The sequence below is a fragment of the Phocoena phocoena genome, chromosome 16 (assembly GCF_963924675.1).
Source record: "Phocoena phocoena chromosome 16, mPhoPho1.1, whole genome shotgun sequence".
Lineage (NCBI taxonomy): Eukaryota > Metazoa > Chordata > Mammalia > Artiodactyla > Phocoenidae > Phocoena > Phocoena phocoena.
The window spans coordinates 2,726,822-2,744,321 of NC_089234.1; the positions used below are offsets into that span (position 1 = coordinate 2,726,822).

At 52.0% G+C, this 17,500-nt stretch overlaps 1 protein-coding gene across 12 annotated transcripts in view; it reads left to right on the forward strand.

The window, feature by feature from the left end:
* The window catches only part of EBF3 (EBF transcription factor 3), a 114,551-nt gene that overhangs the window by 65,748 nt on the left and 31,303 nt on the right, over window positions 1-17,500 (forward strand). For 5 of the 12 annotated variants that reach the window (XM_065894539.1, XM_065894545.1, XM_065894547.1 and 2 more), the window contains exons 7-8: window positions 11,182-11,263; window positions 15,076-15,220. In XM_065894539.1, the coding sequence (XP_065750611.1) occupies window positions 11,182-11,263; window positions 15,076-15,220 (227 nt within the window). Of the gene's footprint in view, window positions 1-11,181; window positions 11,264-15,075; window positions 15,221-16,615; window positions 16,619-17,500 lie in introns of all 12 variants that reach the window. The other 7 variants (XM_065894542.1, XM_065894546.1, XM_065894548.1 and 4 more) reach the window with 3 other exon arrangements.

A 17,500-nucleotide genomic window follows, 5' to 3' on the forward strand; every position in this document is an offset into this window, starting at 1 on the left:
AGGAAAGCTTTGCTGTGTCTTTTTTTTTTAGAAGTTTAGAATCTTTTTTTCTACAGCACGTTCTTATTGGTTATCTATTTTATATATATTAGTGTATATATTGTCAATCCCAATCTCCCAATTCATCCCACCAGCGAGCTTTGCTGTATCTTTTCTTATCAGATGAGGAAAGGGAAATGTTTGTGAAACTCACCAGGGGTGTGCTTCTGGCGTTTAGCTCCGGGGGCGGGGGGGGGGGGGGTGCTGCGCTGCGGAGGCCGTGGGTGGGTGTGGACAGAGCCCTCTGACCATGAAGTCCTCTGGAAGAGTCAGAGAGTGAGCTGGGATGACCCAGCTCAGAGGAAGATTGGTCCCAAGTTTGTTTGCATCCCGGCAGCACCGGGGCATCTGCCTGCTCCCCACTGACGCCGCCATGAGAAGCCCTCTAGTGGGGACCGGCGGTACTGCGGGCCTCTCTGACATCAGCACCAATATTGTCCCTCTGGACCCCCAGCTCAGTGTGGAGCCCGCCCCAGTAGGAGGGTAGTGAAGTGGGGGGTCAGAGGGGCGTTCGGGGGCTTCCTTGGGGGTCCCGAGCACAGTGATGGGAACACGCTGGCCTGTCCACGTGCCCGGGCTGGACAGCAGGCAGAGGGGACACACCGTGTCCTTTGCAGAGAGCAGGCAGGGCCTTCCTGAGGATGCTAAGCTGCCTTGTCGGGATGGATGCTGGTTCTGTCAGCTTCTCCTCTTGGCGAGTTGCAGTTGAGCAGAACAAGCAGAGTGGTGCTGCCTGGAGGCCACCTCCACTCCTAGGGCTGCAGGGGGAGGTGGAGGCACTTTTCCTGGCCCATGTTTTCTGCTGTCACTCCCCCAGCCCACACTGTGTCATCTGCAGGGTCCTGTGTACTCTCTGCTCACACTGGGGTTTTGATCATTCTCTACCTTTTTTTTTTTTGTAATTGCAGAATCATAAAATATTTTAATTTCAAGGTTAGCAATTTTCTCTTGCATACTTAATTTATAATTAGCTGGTTTATAAACCTGTTCTGTGAATATAATTTTACTGTTGCCAAATGTTCTTCATGAATAATTAAGGGCAAATCCCTATTTATCAAATTATTAATATACCTAATAGCCTTGTTTTCATAAACAATGCATTGGAGTTGGATTTAAAGAAAATCCTTCTCTGAGGGATCTGGTGTTTGGTTTCCACCACGGTGAGGACCCTCTCGGGGTGTCTGCACAGAGGGACACTTGTGCTGTGTTGATGTCACAGCCCCCGGCCTTCTTTCCTCCACAAAAGCCCAGGTATCAGTAGCTGGACAAACACAATGGCCATTCACCAGTGGGACTGGCCTCCTCGGCCTTGTGAACAATGTTGTTATTTGTTCCTAGCAGTTCAGGAGCATTTTTTGGAGGAAATGTAACAGATGAAACCATCCTTTCAGCCTTTTAAGATCTCTTTTGCCATAATCCTACCCCCATTAGCAGGGTACCGCTTTTCAAAGCGAGGAGAGCAACTTCTACGTGCGAGTTTGGACATAAAAAGCCGTGGTCCCGGCCCTCCTGTGAGGTGACCTGGATCCCGTAGGATTCGGGTCCAGAAGACAGAGGCAGAGCCGCAGAACGTGCTTCACCTGGGAAGGAAATGAGAACCCAGGCGGGGAGTTGGGGCGGTGAGGGTAACGCTCACCGGACTCACGCGGCCCCGCCTACCTCAGCTCTCTTCAGTTTCATCCAGGACAACAGAGCTGTTTTTTCCCCTTGGACCGGCATCCCGATCACCTGCTCACCAATGGAAGGTTCCCAGCTGACGCCTAGCAATAGTTTGAACAACTGAAACAATAAGCAAGCCCACCATGCTCGTTCAGAACTAGGCACTTAACATCAGACTTGTGGGGTGTATCAGTCAAGGGTCTCCGGCCTCCCTGCCGGGCGTTTTAGGGGCCGAGCATCTCTCGGGAGCGTGGGAGCCGGCAGCCCCGGCCAGGCGAGGGGTAGGGGTGGGGGGGGGAGGCTTTTTTGTGTTCGCTGATTACCATCCGCTGGGTTTCCAGTCCACAGCCTGGAAGGAGATGAGGGCCGCGCTTCTCTGTTCTTGGGGCTGCCATGTGTGAGCCCCTTGCCATGTGTGTGCGACGCCGTGTGTGTGATTCATTCCAGAGCAGTTTTAGTCCTCATAAAATATTCATTTTGCTTGTGCAGGGCCCTGTAATTGCCGTCTCTCACCCTGAATTATTTATGCCTTGCACAGGCTGACAAGGCTTTGCCATGCGGCCCTAGATGAATCAGAAACACGGGTCTTTGCTGCCAACAGCATTATAGTTTCACAAAATATGGCACCAGCGTCACTCTGGGCCGCCTCATCTCTAAATCCAGCTTTTCTTGATTTGACATTTTCTTTGCTCTTCCATTGTCTTAGGCAGAAAGGTTGCCTCAACTCGAAGCAGCAACCTTTCTCGCTTGCATGATAGCCGCTGTGCTTGAGACGGCTGATGTATCTTTATTGCCCTTACTTTTCTCATGCTCGGTAACAAGACAGTGCTTGGGCCCACTTTAAAGCCATATATTATACATTAGCGATAAAGTGATGCAAATAGTCCTGAATACTCTTCAAACAGATAGTGGAGATCAGCCCGGGTCTGACTGCTTGTCACAAAAACAGAAAATAAAAGGTGACTGGGAACTTGGGCCGAGCCGCCCGCTCCCGGCTGTGGGCTGCATGCTGGCCCGGCCCGAGGGGCCCGGGTGGGGCGGGCGAAGCGATGCGGGCTCCCCACTCTCAGCATCGTACTTGCGTCTCTTCAGCATCCAGCCTCTTCCCCAGCCCGGGCTCGCCCCGACATCTCCGCCTTGCAGCCGGGCGCCCGCCAACGGGCATTTCCTTGTGTTTCTGCGGTGCAGCCTGAGAGCGCCTTTCTGGCCAGGGGGGGACACGGGTGTGCGCGATCCCTGCACGCCAGGACACGGGCACTTAGGACGCACCACGTCCAGATATTTAGGGAAACCACGTATCATGAATGCGGCGCTGGCAGGATGGAGTGGAACTCCTCCACGAACGTTTCCAAACTGGAAAGCAAAGACGCCCAATCGGCTCTGAGTGTCAGGAGCTCTTGTTTCCAAGCCGAGACAATGACAACCTGCAGCAATTCCAGTGCGAAATTCCCACGTGACGAAGGGCTCCAGGAAAGAGAATCTGTGCAGTAATATTCACACACAGGGCTGTACGGAGGCGTGGGGAGCTGGGCAGGCGGGACCGTGATTTGAACACCTTGGTTCTTCCCTGAGCCACAGAAAGGGCTTAATTTACGGCTCCTGGCTCATCAACAAAGGGAGGGGAAGAGGGAAGGCTCGGTGCTGTTTCAAGTAATGGATGACCCGGACACACATTTCTCTTGTATTTGTTGACACGCAGGAGTAATGAAGTTAAAGCTTTGCACACATGTGCCCCTCATTAAGCTGCGTTACCTGCATTAAAACTAATAATTGCCACTCAGAGCTGGGCTCCCATTAATCATTTATAATGTTTTAATAAGTTTTTAATCAGGACCTAAAAGGCTAGAGAGGCCGGCGTAGGCAGGTTCGACACTGGTGTCCTGTGTGCACGCACAGGCCTGATTTAACATGTGATTTTTTTCTTTTTATTAATAATTCAGCCCACGAAGATGATGGTTCTTAATTAAGCAAGCTGGCATGGACGAGGAAAACGTGTGTCTGAATAGGAAAACACGAACAAGGTCTTTCCCACTTGGAGATTGGGGGGGGATAAACCCCAAACAAAAAAACCTCGTGTTTGTTTTGAGGATGCTCTCCGCTGCCGACAGAAATCAGAGTGGCAAGAAGGGTGATCTTATCTTCAGATCCCTCCAAACGCACACCCGTTCGGTGGGAGAGGTTTGAAACCCTAAGTTCGGATAAGCATAGGCACTTAATCTCTGCACACGAAGTCTCTGTAAAAGTCTCCCCTGGAGCTGGCAACAAGTCAGGGGGTGCATCTGATGTGAGACAAGTGATGCTGGCATTTTTCTTAAATAAGGAGCTTCGTGATCAGAGCTGGCAAATAGAGAGCAGTGTCCAGAGGGAGTGAGGAAGCTGTTTTAATGAGCCCGCAGCGAAAGACAAAATACAGACTGATTGACAGGGCGAATGATCTGCTGGGGAAATAATGTCAATGCCGCATCGCCCATTAGAAACAGAGAAATAGGTAAAGGGGGAGAAAGGAAGATAGGCACTTGAAACAAGAACCCTGGTGTAAATATAGCGCACTTCACATTTCTTTTGTGTTGCGCGTTGACTTCTTTTAAACAGATAACCTTATCAAAACTATCACGAGCTATCAGGAGCAGTTACAGAAAATACTAACTAGAATCCTGACAGCAAGCCAGGGAGGGTAACGGAACAGCGCAGGGCTTGGGCACGCGTTTGCTTCGAGAACGTCTACCTGGGTTTTACTTATCTGAACACATTAAAGCCACCCAGAAAAGTTTAACGCGAGTCGTACACATTTCTCCAAAAGGAGGGCTCGGCAGGATCTGTCATGGGCGTGGAGATTGAACTGGCCGGCAAAGCTGTTAAACCCCATCAGATCTCCTTGGCATCATTTTAATGAGAATCATTGCACAAGTACAAGATCACGGTATCTGTAAGCGCCTCTTGACAGCCGCTGCTGGAACTGTGATGAGACGAGAAACCATTATGGCAGAAATTTAGCGATAAGGCTCGTTGGCGGGACGGCGGGGCCTGGCGTGGCTGTGGACCTCGAAGGGTTAATTTTCTAAACCTAATAATGTTCGATAGTGAGGTATTTGTCAGGAGATAAAGAAGTGATAGAATCTGGGAAGTGGGTCCCTTGGCGATTGTAGTACAAATATTGTTAATGCGGTGCGGTTACTGCAGCGAGGGAAAGTAAAATAGCCCCGGTCCACTAGAGACAGCCTCTGCTACAGTAGAGCGGGAACCTCCAGACAAAGGCCAGTAATTGTTGAACCGCGAGTCAAGCCGTGGATATTTTCAAATCCTCCTCTATCTGCATTTACATGCAGGATATCATGCGTGCCGGGGGGCGGCGCCCACGGGGACCAGGAACCCGCAGTGGGGAGTCGGGCAGCCCCAGCCCTCTTGCCCGGGAGGGAGGCCCCTCACAAAGGCCATCTGGGCCCAGCTGTAAAATTCAGTCCCGTCCCCCCTCTGGCCCCTTCCTGATGACGTCATGCAGGCACTACAAGTGTATGAGACCCATAACTTGAAATGTACAAGAATTTAATAAGTCTGGTGTTAAAGCAATTTGTCATGGCATATTTGAAGAATAAATCAGACTAATGGAGCAGATTTTCCCTCCCGTGTGGCATTACAGGACGTGAGCCCAGTCATAGCTAATGGCAGGAGTGGGAGAAAAAGAGAGGCCTGACATTAAGACCCTCGCAGTTTGGAAATCCGATACGTATTGACCTGTGTACTATCTCAGTGCACAGATCTGATGTCAGCAGGGTGTACTCGTGTATAGGAACTGCTCATTACAGGTTTTCTGAAGGAAGCACATTGTCTCTGAGCCCCAGAAGCCGATCGGCTAGGATTGCTCAGTAATCAATACCGCAGCGACTGATGGCCCGGCGCACACCACAGCTGCGGCCACTGCTTTCAGGGACTTCCCAGTAATTAGCCGGGACTTGGAGGCAAGCACTCCACCACCGGTCACTCCCTTATCAGTCAGGGAAAAGTCTCTTAAAGGTTCTATCTTTTAATTTGACTCTTTCACTATTTCCCTTCAAGAGGGCAGTAGCGGCCCCAGCGGCCGACACCGCGAGAGGGGCCGCTGCCCTGTGGGGCTTCTCGTCCCTTTGGACGGGGACCTCCTCGCTGTGGTGGCGAACGGAGGCGAGGTGGGCGGCACACGAAGTTACCCGCTTTCAGGGGAACGGTTCAGCGGTGTTCAGCCCAGTCGCAGGGCTGTGCGGCCACCACCGTCTCCTTCCAAACATTTCTGTCACCCCCCCCCCCGCAAAAGGAGACCCCGTGCCCATCAGGCACTTCCCCAGCCCCGCAGCCCCTGGCAGCCACCAGAGGGTGGCGACTTTCCCAGCTGCGTCTTCTGGCCGCTTCTCTCTACTCACTCTTCCTTGTCAAGGTTATTAGGTATGAAAAGAGCCTCCTGGATTTGCGTCCTGGATGCGGTAACTAAAGACATGGGGGCTCGATCAGGAATGGGGTCCCTGCCTTCCCGGAACCCCGGAAGCTGTCAGCGCCGTGATTTACACACAAATGCTCTGGGAGTTTTGGTGGGTGACACGGAGGCCTATCCAGTGGCATTAGTTTGCTGCTTGTTAAGAGCTCAGCCTTAAGGTGGAAAATCGGGACCTCCAGCCCTGCCCCAGATACCAATACTTTTCGACCCTGGACTCAGGTTTCCCACGTCACTTGTGACCGAGGGCCAGGAGAGGAGGCCGTGGCCGCTCCGACTGAGGCTGGGCTCACATGCGGGAGGGGCTGCTGGAAGCCGGAGCTCTGTCCTGGGTGTGCCCGTCACCCGTGCTCAGGGGGCCCGCCTGGGCATTCCGGCTTGCAGCCTCATGGCCCTGAAGCTTGCGGTCACTCCTGTTTCCAAGCACCCGCAAGACCAGGCCCCGAGACAGTCTAAAACTCGACAGTTAAAGAAGTTTTCTTAAATCTCTGCATATAGTGTTCCCTGAGATGCTGCGTGCGAATAGGTAGCTTCAGACACGTGATAGCCGCATGCAAAGAACAGCCGTTGAGACAGCTCCAAGTTTCCTTTTTCTCCTCAATCACCAGGGTGCGCACGCCAAGCCCACTGCATTTCTAAGGAGACAATCCATTTCTCCTTTGACCAGAGGGAAAGAAATCATTATTACATGATTAGTGGCTTCGGCTAGGTGAGGAACGGCAGTGGCAGGGAAGGCGGCGAGGATGAGTGGTATTAATTACCTGACGCTTGCTGGCAAGATAATTTTATCAGTGATTTGGCCATTGGTAAGTTGCAGCTTTGGATAAGAGTGGGCAAGTTCTTAGCTGCTGGAAACAGGAGGGAAGGGGCCGGTGTCAGATGAGATGCATCTCGTCAGCTTTTCTCTGACAAACCAAATTCATTCCTTATGTAATTGATAACGGCCTTGGCCAATTACTTCACACATTACAATACACAGAGGCCCCCTTTACAGGTTTTGCAGGGCTGTAATTAGCGATGCTAATACCCCCTTTATTGGCCCTAATATTGCTCAACACCTTTTGCCATCCTGGAACCCACTAGAGCCCCATGGCCTGTCAGGACCGCTGATTATTGAGAAGGATAGCTTTAATCAAACATAATTGCAGTTAATTTTTCTCTCCTGCTCTCTGTTGCCAGCGTCTAATGCCACGGACTCCTTGATATTCCATTAAATTACAATTAAACAGCCTCCTTTGTTTCTGATTGTCCTGAACAACACCACAAAGTTCTGTAGCCGCTTAAAGGAGAGTGTTTGGTCCTAATTGCCTGCTGGCCCACAAAGGGCCAATTTACACAATACCCATGTAGAATTTAAACAGTTCATAACGTAATGGATATTACACGGGAGCCTAACACTACAATTAAAATGATTTTCATCAGATAGAGAAGCCCTGGTTAATCAGCTTCATAAAAGTAAATATAAATGAACTAATTCATAGCTTAAACACACAGAAGGGGAGCCGACTTTGAAATCCGTTGCTGAGGTGAGGGCTTGCCCCTTATTGCGTGATAAGCCCCCAGAGTGGGCTCCAGCTAACACGGTCAGTCCTACTGTTCGAGCCCCGCTGAAGGCGCCCGTGTCCTGCCGCTGAGCACTCTGGGGGGGCGCTGGCGTTATTGGGGAGGATGCTGGCACAAATGCCACCCGAGACCAGACTGAACTTTCTGCTGAGCATAACTGTCCCTGCAGAAGGGAGGGCGGCCTTGGGAGTCTCCAGCTCAGGCTCAAGCTCTCAGTGTCTGGACCCAGCAGCTCTCCCATCCCTGCCTGCCAGACAGAGGGCCCCTGGGCCCGTCTCCACAGGGTGCCCCGGAGTCGGGAGAGGCAGCCTGTTGTTACCAGCTCTCCTAAGAGCGAAGGAGGTCACCCACGTGGCTTCTCCGCTAATCCCCGCGCGCCCTAAAAGAGGAAACCTGACTTCCAAAGTAATGAGATCACACCTTTCCCCCTTCTAATCGCTGCTGAGAACTTTCCAGGATTTTGTGCGCTGTTTCCGAGCGGAACGTTACTGGGGAGTTGCGACTGATGTGTAGCAGTTTGCCCTGAGCTGCTGCTTCCCCTCCTGCCTGGGAGAAACAAGTAAATAAAGCCCATATTTCAAGCTTGATTTACTCTGGTACCTACTGTGAAAGATGATGACTCTTTAGGGAAATAAAGACAGGGTCAGGGAATTAGTGTACATAATGGTCATTTTGATGACGGGCCAACAGATGCAGCCGGGAGCACAGTGTACACAATTAAGCGTCATGTACTAATGACAGGTTAGAATTTTTATCGCCTCTTTGCCATCGAGCCGCAGATCCATGGTTAGCAGTGATAAAGAGTTCGTTGGTGTTGAAGCCAAAGATTTTCTGACATAGGAAAGATTTTTCCTTTCATAACAAGAGTATTAAATCCTCTGTGTACCAGACGCTAGAAGTGAGATATGTAAAGTGCCTGTCAGATATTTCTTAGAAAAAAAGCCAATTAAAGGGTAATTGAGTAAAGGATGAGAACTACCATTTGACTTCACGCGTCCGCGTTCCTTTCTCACCCTACCCGAACGCCCCAACGCCAGCGAGCCCTCGCTAGCAGAGGCACACGCTCGCCCCGGATGTGACGGTGTGCGGGGTCGGGAGCCACGCGCTGGCTGGACCGCGCCGCCCACCTCGAGGAGGCCTGATTGAATCCTCGAGGAACCGAAGTGAGGGTGAAAGCTAAGCGCAAGGCTCCTCTCCCTCCATAAGGGCCCAACCTGCGTCCGTTCCCGCGCACGTTGGGCCTTATTTCGTTTGTGTAATTGGGGCCCGAGTGCCCGGGAGGGACCCTGCTATGTAGGGCCGTACGCTCCAGACCTGCAGGTCTTTCTGAGTCCTCTCGCTGCGTTTTGAGAAACTTTGAAAAGAACCCTACCATTGCCTACGCACCCAAAACGTGTAAGTGTGTGTGCGTGCCCACACACCCAGCTGCTCCGGGGAGTTGACCCCGAGATGCTCGGGGTGGTGAGGGGCCCAGCGCCCAACTCTGCCCGTTTCTGCAGCTGGCGCTAGTGGAGGCCCACGGGGGCCCGGCCGCTCACGCCTACAGTGACCATGCACGGCGAGGGCCGTTCAGGCTCAGTGCCCGCTCTGCTCTCCGGGAGGTGAAAGGGTGAGCGCTGGCTGAAAAGACGTCACGGAATTTAAGGAAACCTCCTCTGGAGGGGGCAGAAATCAGAGCGCACAAAAGCTCCCCCCGTCGGCTCCGTGCAGATGAGCGGCTCCGGCCGGCGCCTGCCTGTAGATCAGCTGGGTGGTAAATGCGAGGCGTAATTGCGCCATGTGGCTGCCCCCAAAGTGAGAACCTAATTGCCTGACAGGACGATAACTTTGTGGCGCCCTCACCTTGTTAGGCCCTCATGTGGTTGGGCCAGGGTGGCCGCAGGTGCGCTTAATTTACCTCGCTGCGGAGCGCGTGGAGCTTAATTACACCGTGGTTGTTAGAAATTGGTGGGTGGACGGCCGGGCAGCTTCCTGTACGCTGATGGCAGATGGTGTTCGGAGGCGCGGCGAGCTAAGTGTATAGGTGAGGCGAGTTAATAAGAGATGTAAATTCTGGCCTAAAATAGTGAGGCCGTGAGGGATGTAAGGAAATTTAATTAAGTGGCCACTATTCTTTTTCCCATCAGTCGGATTTTCCTCTGCCCTGGTGGAAAGTCGTCCAGGGTATGTTGGGAATGCAGCTGGAGACATGAATCTCAGTCTCCCAAATCTTTTTATTTTCTGATATGATAATCAGCCACAAGGAAGCTTGACTGTCCGCTTGAAGTCAAGGAAGTCGTGTGAAACTTCATAAAAAATTAGTCATCAACCAGTAGGACAGAGGATACTTGGAAAGAAGATAGAGGAGACGTTTGTTGATAGCCTCGTGGACAGGGTGTCAGCCCAGAGGCCCCAGGTTTTTTGGGCTCAGGACGTGGGCGGCCTTCTCCAGACGAGCCGAGCTGGTGCAGGGCCGAGACCCCCTGTTCTCCCGTGGCTGGCGGTGCAGCCAGGCCTCCCGGGGTCCATGCGTTCCTGTTGTGAGCCGGAGCTTCCATGTTTGTCACAGAGCACGCGGGAATGGGGAGGACAGGTGATGATGTTTCTGTCACAGCATCTCAACACTCTGTCAGGACCCCTGAGACGCCATGCTTCAGAACAAGGCCAGGCCTGGGCGGGAAGCAGAAACAGCACTGCGACTAGCCTCCCCTCCAACCGGGGCAGCGCCTGGTCCCCTCCCCCTAAGCGATAGTTTCCTTGCCTCATGGGGGGGTGGGTGGGGGGGGCCTTGATCGGTCCCTTAAAACCACACGTAGGTCCCTTAAAACCAACGACTTCATAGCAGTTGTTGCTGCCCTTGAAACAGCACCCCAGATCTTCTCTTAGGAGTCATACCTATTGTAACTTGAAAAGCCCATCTTTAAAAGCGTGTTTACCTAGGCAGTGATGGCCCCTGGGCTTGAGTTGCCAGGTAGAATTCAGCGCGTCCAGTTAAATTTGAATTTCGGAGAAACAGTGTTTTTTTTTAGGATAGGTTTGCTTTGGGACAGGCCTAGCCTAAAAAATTATTCGTTGTTTATCTGAAATTCAAATTTAACTAGGCATCCTGTGTTTTTATTTGCTGAAGCTGGCAGCCCTCCCTGGGGTGGACAGGTCCCCAGTGATTAATGGTCGTGCAAAGATCCAGGTGAGAGAAATGGCCAATTTAAGTCACGGCTGTTATTATAAAGCTTGGAAACCCCCAGTGTCAAGGCAAATGTGAGTCACTGCTTCCTTGTGTGGAGATCTTCCACAGTGGCCAGTGGACCCAGAGGTGCCTGCCTGGCCTCTCCGAGTTCTCTCTCTCTCCCTATCGCCCCCTACAGGGCAGCCAGCAGGTGGTATGGGGGTCGGCTCCCCATGCAAGAGTGTCTTTCAAAAAAAGTCTGTGTCTTTTGTCTGATAACCCTAACAAATATCCATTTTTTGTATTTTTGTAGATTCTTTCTAAAGTTTTTCCTCAAGTGCAATCAGAACTGTTTGAAGAATGCAGGCAACCCTCGGGACATGCGAAGATTCCAGGTACACGATTCTGGACCGTGGTCCAGACTTAACACTGTGAAAGTTGAATTCCCTGAAGTTGCAATTGTTCGGAAACCAACCTTTAGTTCTCAGGGGCTTTGGGTGCAAACGAGCCAGGATGGGTTCATTTGAAAGAGCATTTAAATCGAATGCTTTAGAAATGGTCTGGCACCTCAGTCCGCCAGAGTCATGGAGCCCAGTCGTGGCCCGTGACCAAGTGGAGCTGGCTCTGGAAACGTGACCTGCGCTTTTGCTCTGATGACAGGGTGTGCCTCTGCCTCCTGGGGCAGTGCACACCGCCCTGGCCCTCTGTGTCGGGCTGCGGGGTACCCCGAAATCAGAGTGATCGGGGCTGTGGGTTAAGGTGGAGTCTGTCTTACATTCACTCGTGGTGAGTCCGGTGGGTGTGTTTCAAAATGACTGTTTTAGGCTTTTTGCAAGTAGAGTCCTCAGAAGGTTAGCATCTCATTCAGTCTGTTTCCTCAGCCGCACCTGGCTCTTCATGCTTGTTCGCTTGGTTAGACTCTGGAGCCCACGCTGAAGCTCTTCCTTAGGGATGGATTGATCTGTGGTAGGGGAGGACCGCTAGGTAATACATGGGGTGTACTCAGGACTGAGGGGGCTGCACCTGTTCCATGCAGGCCTCTACCAATTCCAGAATGTTTCCCCAGCTCAGCTTCCCTCCCCTGAGGCTGGGCTGTTCTCGCCTCCTTAATTCCACACCTCGGAGCTAGACCGTGTTCCCGAACCCAGGCTAACGTTAGTCCTCTGGTTAGTTATCCTCAGAGCAGAGGATTTCCTCTTGAGGAGAGGCGTGGAGAGCCAGTTGGGCTCAGGGCTAAATTCTGATGCAGTCATGGTTTTCTTGCCTTTGTTTGTGAATGACTAGGAGGTGACTTCGGGGTGAAGCGTGCTCACCAAACATGACGGATTGTTTTGCTGATTTTAATTGTAAAAATATCTGGGCTGGAATCCAAACCCGGGTGGCTCCTGGTCCGTACCCACCAGAGAAGAATTTGGGAGCTCACTGCTAGGTTGGATGTTACCAAATGCTTTTCTATGGGATTTAGACTAGTTTACCATCAAATCACTCGAGGCTTTTTCTTAGAAATGTAAGTTATGCTTCAGTCTTCAGGCGAAATGTGACATCTGTCTTGACATCCACCCAGCCGGTCAGAGCGGTGGAGCCGGTGGACCCGCCGACAGTCACGCCCTGACCCTGGGGGCGGTGTCTCCTGCAGACGGTGGGGCGGACTTCCGCTTCTCTTGTGTGAAGCTCCACGTTGATCCATCGAGCAGAGTGGAGGTCACACACTGGCTCGCCAGTGGCTGAGGCAGCTTCGGTCGCAGGTGGAGCCCGCAGTTACTAGAAGGACTTCCTCCCTCTCTTTAGCTAATCTCTCTGCCTCTCAGGAGGTTTAACTGGACTTAACACTAGATCAGGGCTTACACGACGTTTCCAGCGGGCACCACGATCTCAGCACCTTTCTGTAGGTGCACCGCAGGGCTGGCCCGGCCGAGAAACAAACACAGCTTGTCTGCTTTCTCTGCTCAACTATGCTTTTCCCTTGGTGACTGACCTATATAGAGACGACAGAGCAAAGACAGTGTCCCTTTTTTTTTTGCGTTACGCGGGCCTCACTGCTGCGGCCTCTCCCGTCGCGGAGCACAGGCTCCAGACGCGCAGGCTCAGCGGCCACGGCTCACGGGCCCAGCCGCCCCGCGGCATGTGGGATCTTCCCGCACCGGGGCACGAACCCGTGTCCCCTGCATCGGCAGGCGGACTCTCAACGACTGCACCACTAGGGAAGCCCGACAGTGTCCCTTTTTATTTTTATTTTTACTCTTTCTTGTTTCTTGAACTTTTCACGGTCTAGGAATGTAAAGAGAATCAAGTCTGCGGCTCGGGGTTAGTCCTGTGTCTTTGCACCCCGTTCGGGGGAAGTGTCGGTAGAGGTCCCCCTGCACCCAGGGCGGGGCCTGGAGGACAGGCTGCCAGGAGGGTGCCTTTGTGACCCCGGCAGCCCTGCGTCCCCTGCGTAGAGGCTGCCAGGCGAGTAGTGGCCCCAGAGTGGGGTCAGAGCCACCCCTGCTAGGGCAACAGAGATAGTTGAGAGAGATGATGCCGAGACGTCTGAGCCTGGACCTGGGGATGCTGGTGGTGGCACTGACATTATTTTGAGGCACAGAGGGGCCTGATGTTGTGGAGACTTCAACGATCTTGGCAATGCCCACAGCCAGAGGGAGTCATCTGGGAAGGTGTCCCCTTCCTTGGCGGGGCTGTGGGTGCAGTGGGTACTGGTCCTGCTTCACAGGCTTCTTGTGGGGCCTGAGATTTTTATAAAAATCAGTTACTCCCAGATGTATTTACATATAAGTGTACAGCTTTGCTTTTTAAAAAATCGTATTTATTTACAGTCACTTTTATGTATCATTTTTTTTCTTAACTAGTAGACTTTCTTTTTTAGAGCAGTTTTATTTAGGTTTACAGGAAAATTTCACAGAAAGTGAAGAATTCCCATGAGCCCCTGGCCTCCCCTCCCCCCGACTCTCCTCTGTTATTAGCATCTTGCATCGGTCTGGTTCGTCATTAACGGAGGTCCACTGTAGCTGTGGCTTTGAACTCGCCATACGTGGCATGCCTTGACGTGTGCCCACCCTCCTGCCCAGCTTTTCTCCGTGGGGTCGTGGTTCTCTAGGTGGTGCCAGCCCTCTCCACTGCCCAAACGTGGCAAAGAACCAGGCTCTCTCCACCCCAAATCCAGGCTCCGGCCCCCAGGTCCTGATGTAAGACCCAGACTGAACCTGCGCTCACATCTGTGCTACCCCAGCTATTCTGGAAATAATGCAGTATACAGACCCGCCTCTGTCCAAGGAAACTCTCAAGGCCGGTGTAATTTCCTATTTCCTGGGTCCGTTAGGTAGGGGGTGCCATTTCTGGGGTGCTTGTTCCAAGCTCCCCTGGGAGGACGTCTGGGGTCCTCAAGGCCGTCCCTGCCAGTGTGACTTCCTTTTTTACTTCTGCGACGCACTGAGCATGTGGGGGAGCCCGGCCCCCATCTCTTCCCTGGCCACCCCCACCCCGAACCTGGACCTCAGGGCCGCGCCTTTCCCTCCAACAGGATCACACTCCCTTGGTAGAGCAGGTGCTAGCCATCCTCGCCATCCTTCACCATGAACTTGAGAAAGGGTACTTTCCCTGAACTGAAACCATTTTATTCCTATCCAGCTCAGCCTTTTCAGATGCAAAAACGTTCATTACCAGATGTTGGATGTAATTGTGACATTGACCCAGGGATCATTTGATGCTAGGATGTGGGTAGCAGAAGCAGCTTCTGATTTCTGAAGCCTTTTTTTGGGAGGGGGGGCAACTCTGAATCCTCACAACTCTTCCAGGAAGGACAGTCTCCAGTGAACTCATTTTAATTAGATAAACTATCTCATCAATATGTGAACAGATCAATCAAAATAGCTTTAAAGTGAGTGGCTGGAGGGGTGTCTCTGAAGCTAATGGTGAGGAGAATATTTCTGTGGATTGAATTCACTTGTTAGCATAACAGGAGATTAAACTGTAATTGGCGCGGCGGGTCTGGAAGAGAAGCGATTGTGAGTCACAGCAAAACTGCCCACACACCCCGTTAGCCGAAAACGCGGTGCGCGCACGTGGCCTCGAGGGGGATCCGGGAGCGGGAGCGGGTGCCCGGCTCGAGACCTTGGGGGCTGGCTTGCCGGGCACCCCTGAAGGGGCCTGACACCTGGCAGGGCCCCGCCTCCACCTCCGACTCCGGTTTCACCCGCGCTTGTCTCTGCAGGTTGTCGTGTCGACCACGGTCAACGTGGATGGCCACGTGCTGGCCGTGTCTGACAACATGTTCGTACACAACAACTCCAAGCACGGGCGGCGGGCCCGCCGCCTGGACCCGTCAGAAGGTACGGCCCCTTCTTATCTGGAAAATGGTAGGCACATGCTACACGCCTTCTTTTTAATTTGCGATGCTCCCTTTTTTCGTGCCATCCTTTCTGTTGATTCACGCCCAGTTGCTCCCGCCAGGCCCCCTTGCTGGTCAGACCCCCGTCCCTGGGACAGAGCCCCCCGCCCCGGCGTCCCTCTCCCCTCCCTCACCGGCGGTCTCAGCTTTCCCACCCACCTCACCTGCCATGGCCCTCACTTTATTGGTTTGTCTCTGTCTAAGCTTTCGTTTGCTGAGCGCTTTTCCTGCAGTTTTAATGTATTTGGTTTTATTTTGGCTTGTCTAGCCCCCATCCGGCTCATCCCCAGATGCTTTGGGCACCTTTTGGTGGGCGCTCACATCCTGGTCCCGTGAGCCTGAGCTCATGGACTTCAAGGACCTCCTGGCCCTCCATGGAGAGCGGACCTGTGTGTGTGTGTGTGTGTGTGTGTGTGTGTGTGTGTGTGCGCGCGCGCGCGCATGGGTATTCACGCGTGGGGGATGGGTGGAGGGGGTGAGGAAAAGAACGGCATAAGATGTTGCTAACCAAATGCTTTCAAGTGATGGACTGCTTGTTAAAAGAGAAGAATTTCGATAAGGGTGACAGGCAGGCAGGCGTGTAAGTCAAACTTCAGCAACACACAGACCCTGGGCCTTCGCAAGTCGCCCTGTCACCAGCTCCGTGCGGACGCGCGGGTCCCGCCACGTGTCACCTCCCCTCCAACGTGAGGTCCTTTCCTCTCTAAGACATTTCACGAAAACCATGAGATTCTGACCAATATGAATTGTTGGGAAAGTAATGTGAGGTTTTTTTTGTTTTTAAGTGAATTGCACACAAAACAGCATGATTAAATTCTTTAGAGGAAAAGAACCCATAAAACTAAGCAGTTAGACGACACATTCTCTAGACTGAGGTCTTGGATTTAGGAGCCGCCCGTGAGGCAGACAGACATGTACACAGGAAAATGAATGACGCCCGTGCAGGTCATCAGAATGAAATATGATTCAGACATAAAAACTGGAAGACAATTTGTGAATCTGCTGCGGTCCGCAAAAGTAAACGAATTTGTTTTTCTACGTTAACGACTAAGGTGTAAGAGAACAAAAATATAAAAATTAAAGGTCGCCCTGGGTGCCAGGGTCGTTAGAATCTGTGATAAAGGTCGCCCTGGGTGCCAGGGTCGTTAGAATCTGTGATAAAGGTCGCCCTGGGTGCCAGGGTCATTAGAATCTGTGATAAAGGTCGCCCTGGGTGCCAGGGTCGTTAGAATCTGTGACGTACTGTTTGTCTCCTTCCAACGCACTGAAGGTAGGTGTGTGCTTTCCTTAGCAACCATCACTAATGAGGTTCACAATGAAGAAGGCTGGATCCCCGTCCTCGGCACCCCGCTTCCCCAGAGAGCCGGTGCTGGCAACGTGATAGGTCCACGAGGCTCCTGCAGCCCTCTGGTGTTAGGCTGTAGCGTGGGTCCAAAATCAGCCTCCTCTAATGAGCTGTTATGATCTGAGCAAAGTACAAGTATTTATTTTTGTAAGTAGCATGAAAAAGCATTTGACTGTAAACAGAAAATACAGCATTTAGAAAAATAAAGGCCACTCGTGGGTACCTTGGAGATAAAACCCAACTAATCAAAAGCTATTTGCAGACGCAGTCTCGCTCAAGATTATTTGAGGTTTGTTTTTCAATTTTTTTAATCAACGTTTAAACCAAGTCACTTTCTTGCAAGAGATTGAAATATCTCCCCCAGTCCCCCCAAAGGACTCATGATCAAAAGAGGCGCATAGGTGACTGAGAGCTAGCACGTATAGGTCTTTGAGAAGGAGGCATTAGTCATCAGTGGGAAGGTTTTTGTTTGTTGCTGTGTAATTAATGCCCAGTTCTCAAGAGCCCTACAGAATATGACGGGGTGCTCTCTGGGATGAAGAGAGATGCTTCCTCCACTTACCGAGAGGGCTGACGCTTAGGAAGTTCATTTTAGGGTCTGGATGTATCATCCCCAAAGCCCCTTTTCTTCCTTCTGCCTGGTTAGTTCACGTCTTAGGGGTGGATGTTGGCTTTGCTTCGGTCCCACATTCTTTAAGGAGAAAGCGCCCCCGTAAACCGTCGATCTGTGCTTCTGTGCAGCCTCTCCTGGCTAACACCTCATTATCCAATCATCTAATATTCACCAGCAGTGTGTACACACTCGCTGATGGTTTCCAAGTAAACTAATTCCCCCTGCTGCTGCGTGGATGTCTGCCATCGCGTCCTTTGAGCTCACAAAAAGCAAGGCAGATTATTTACAGT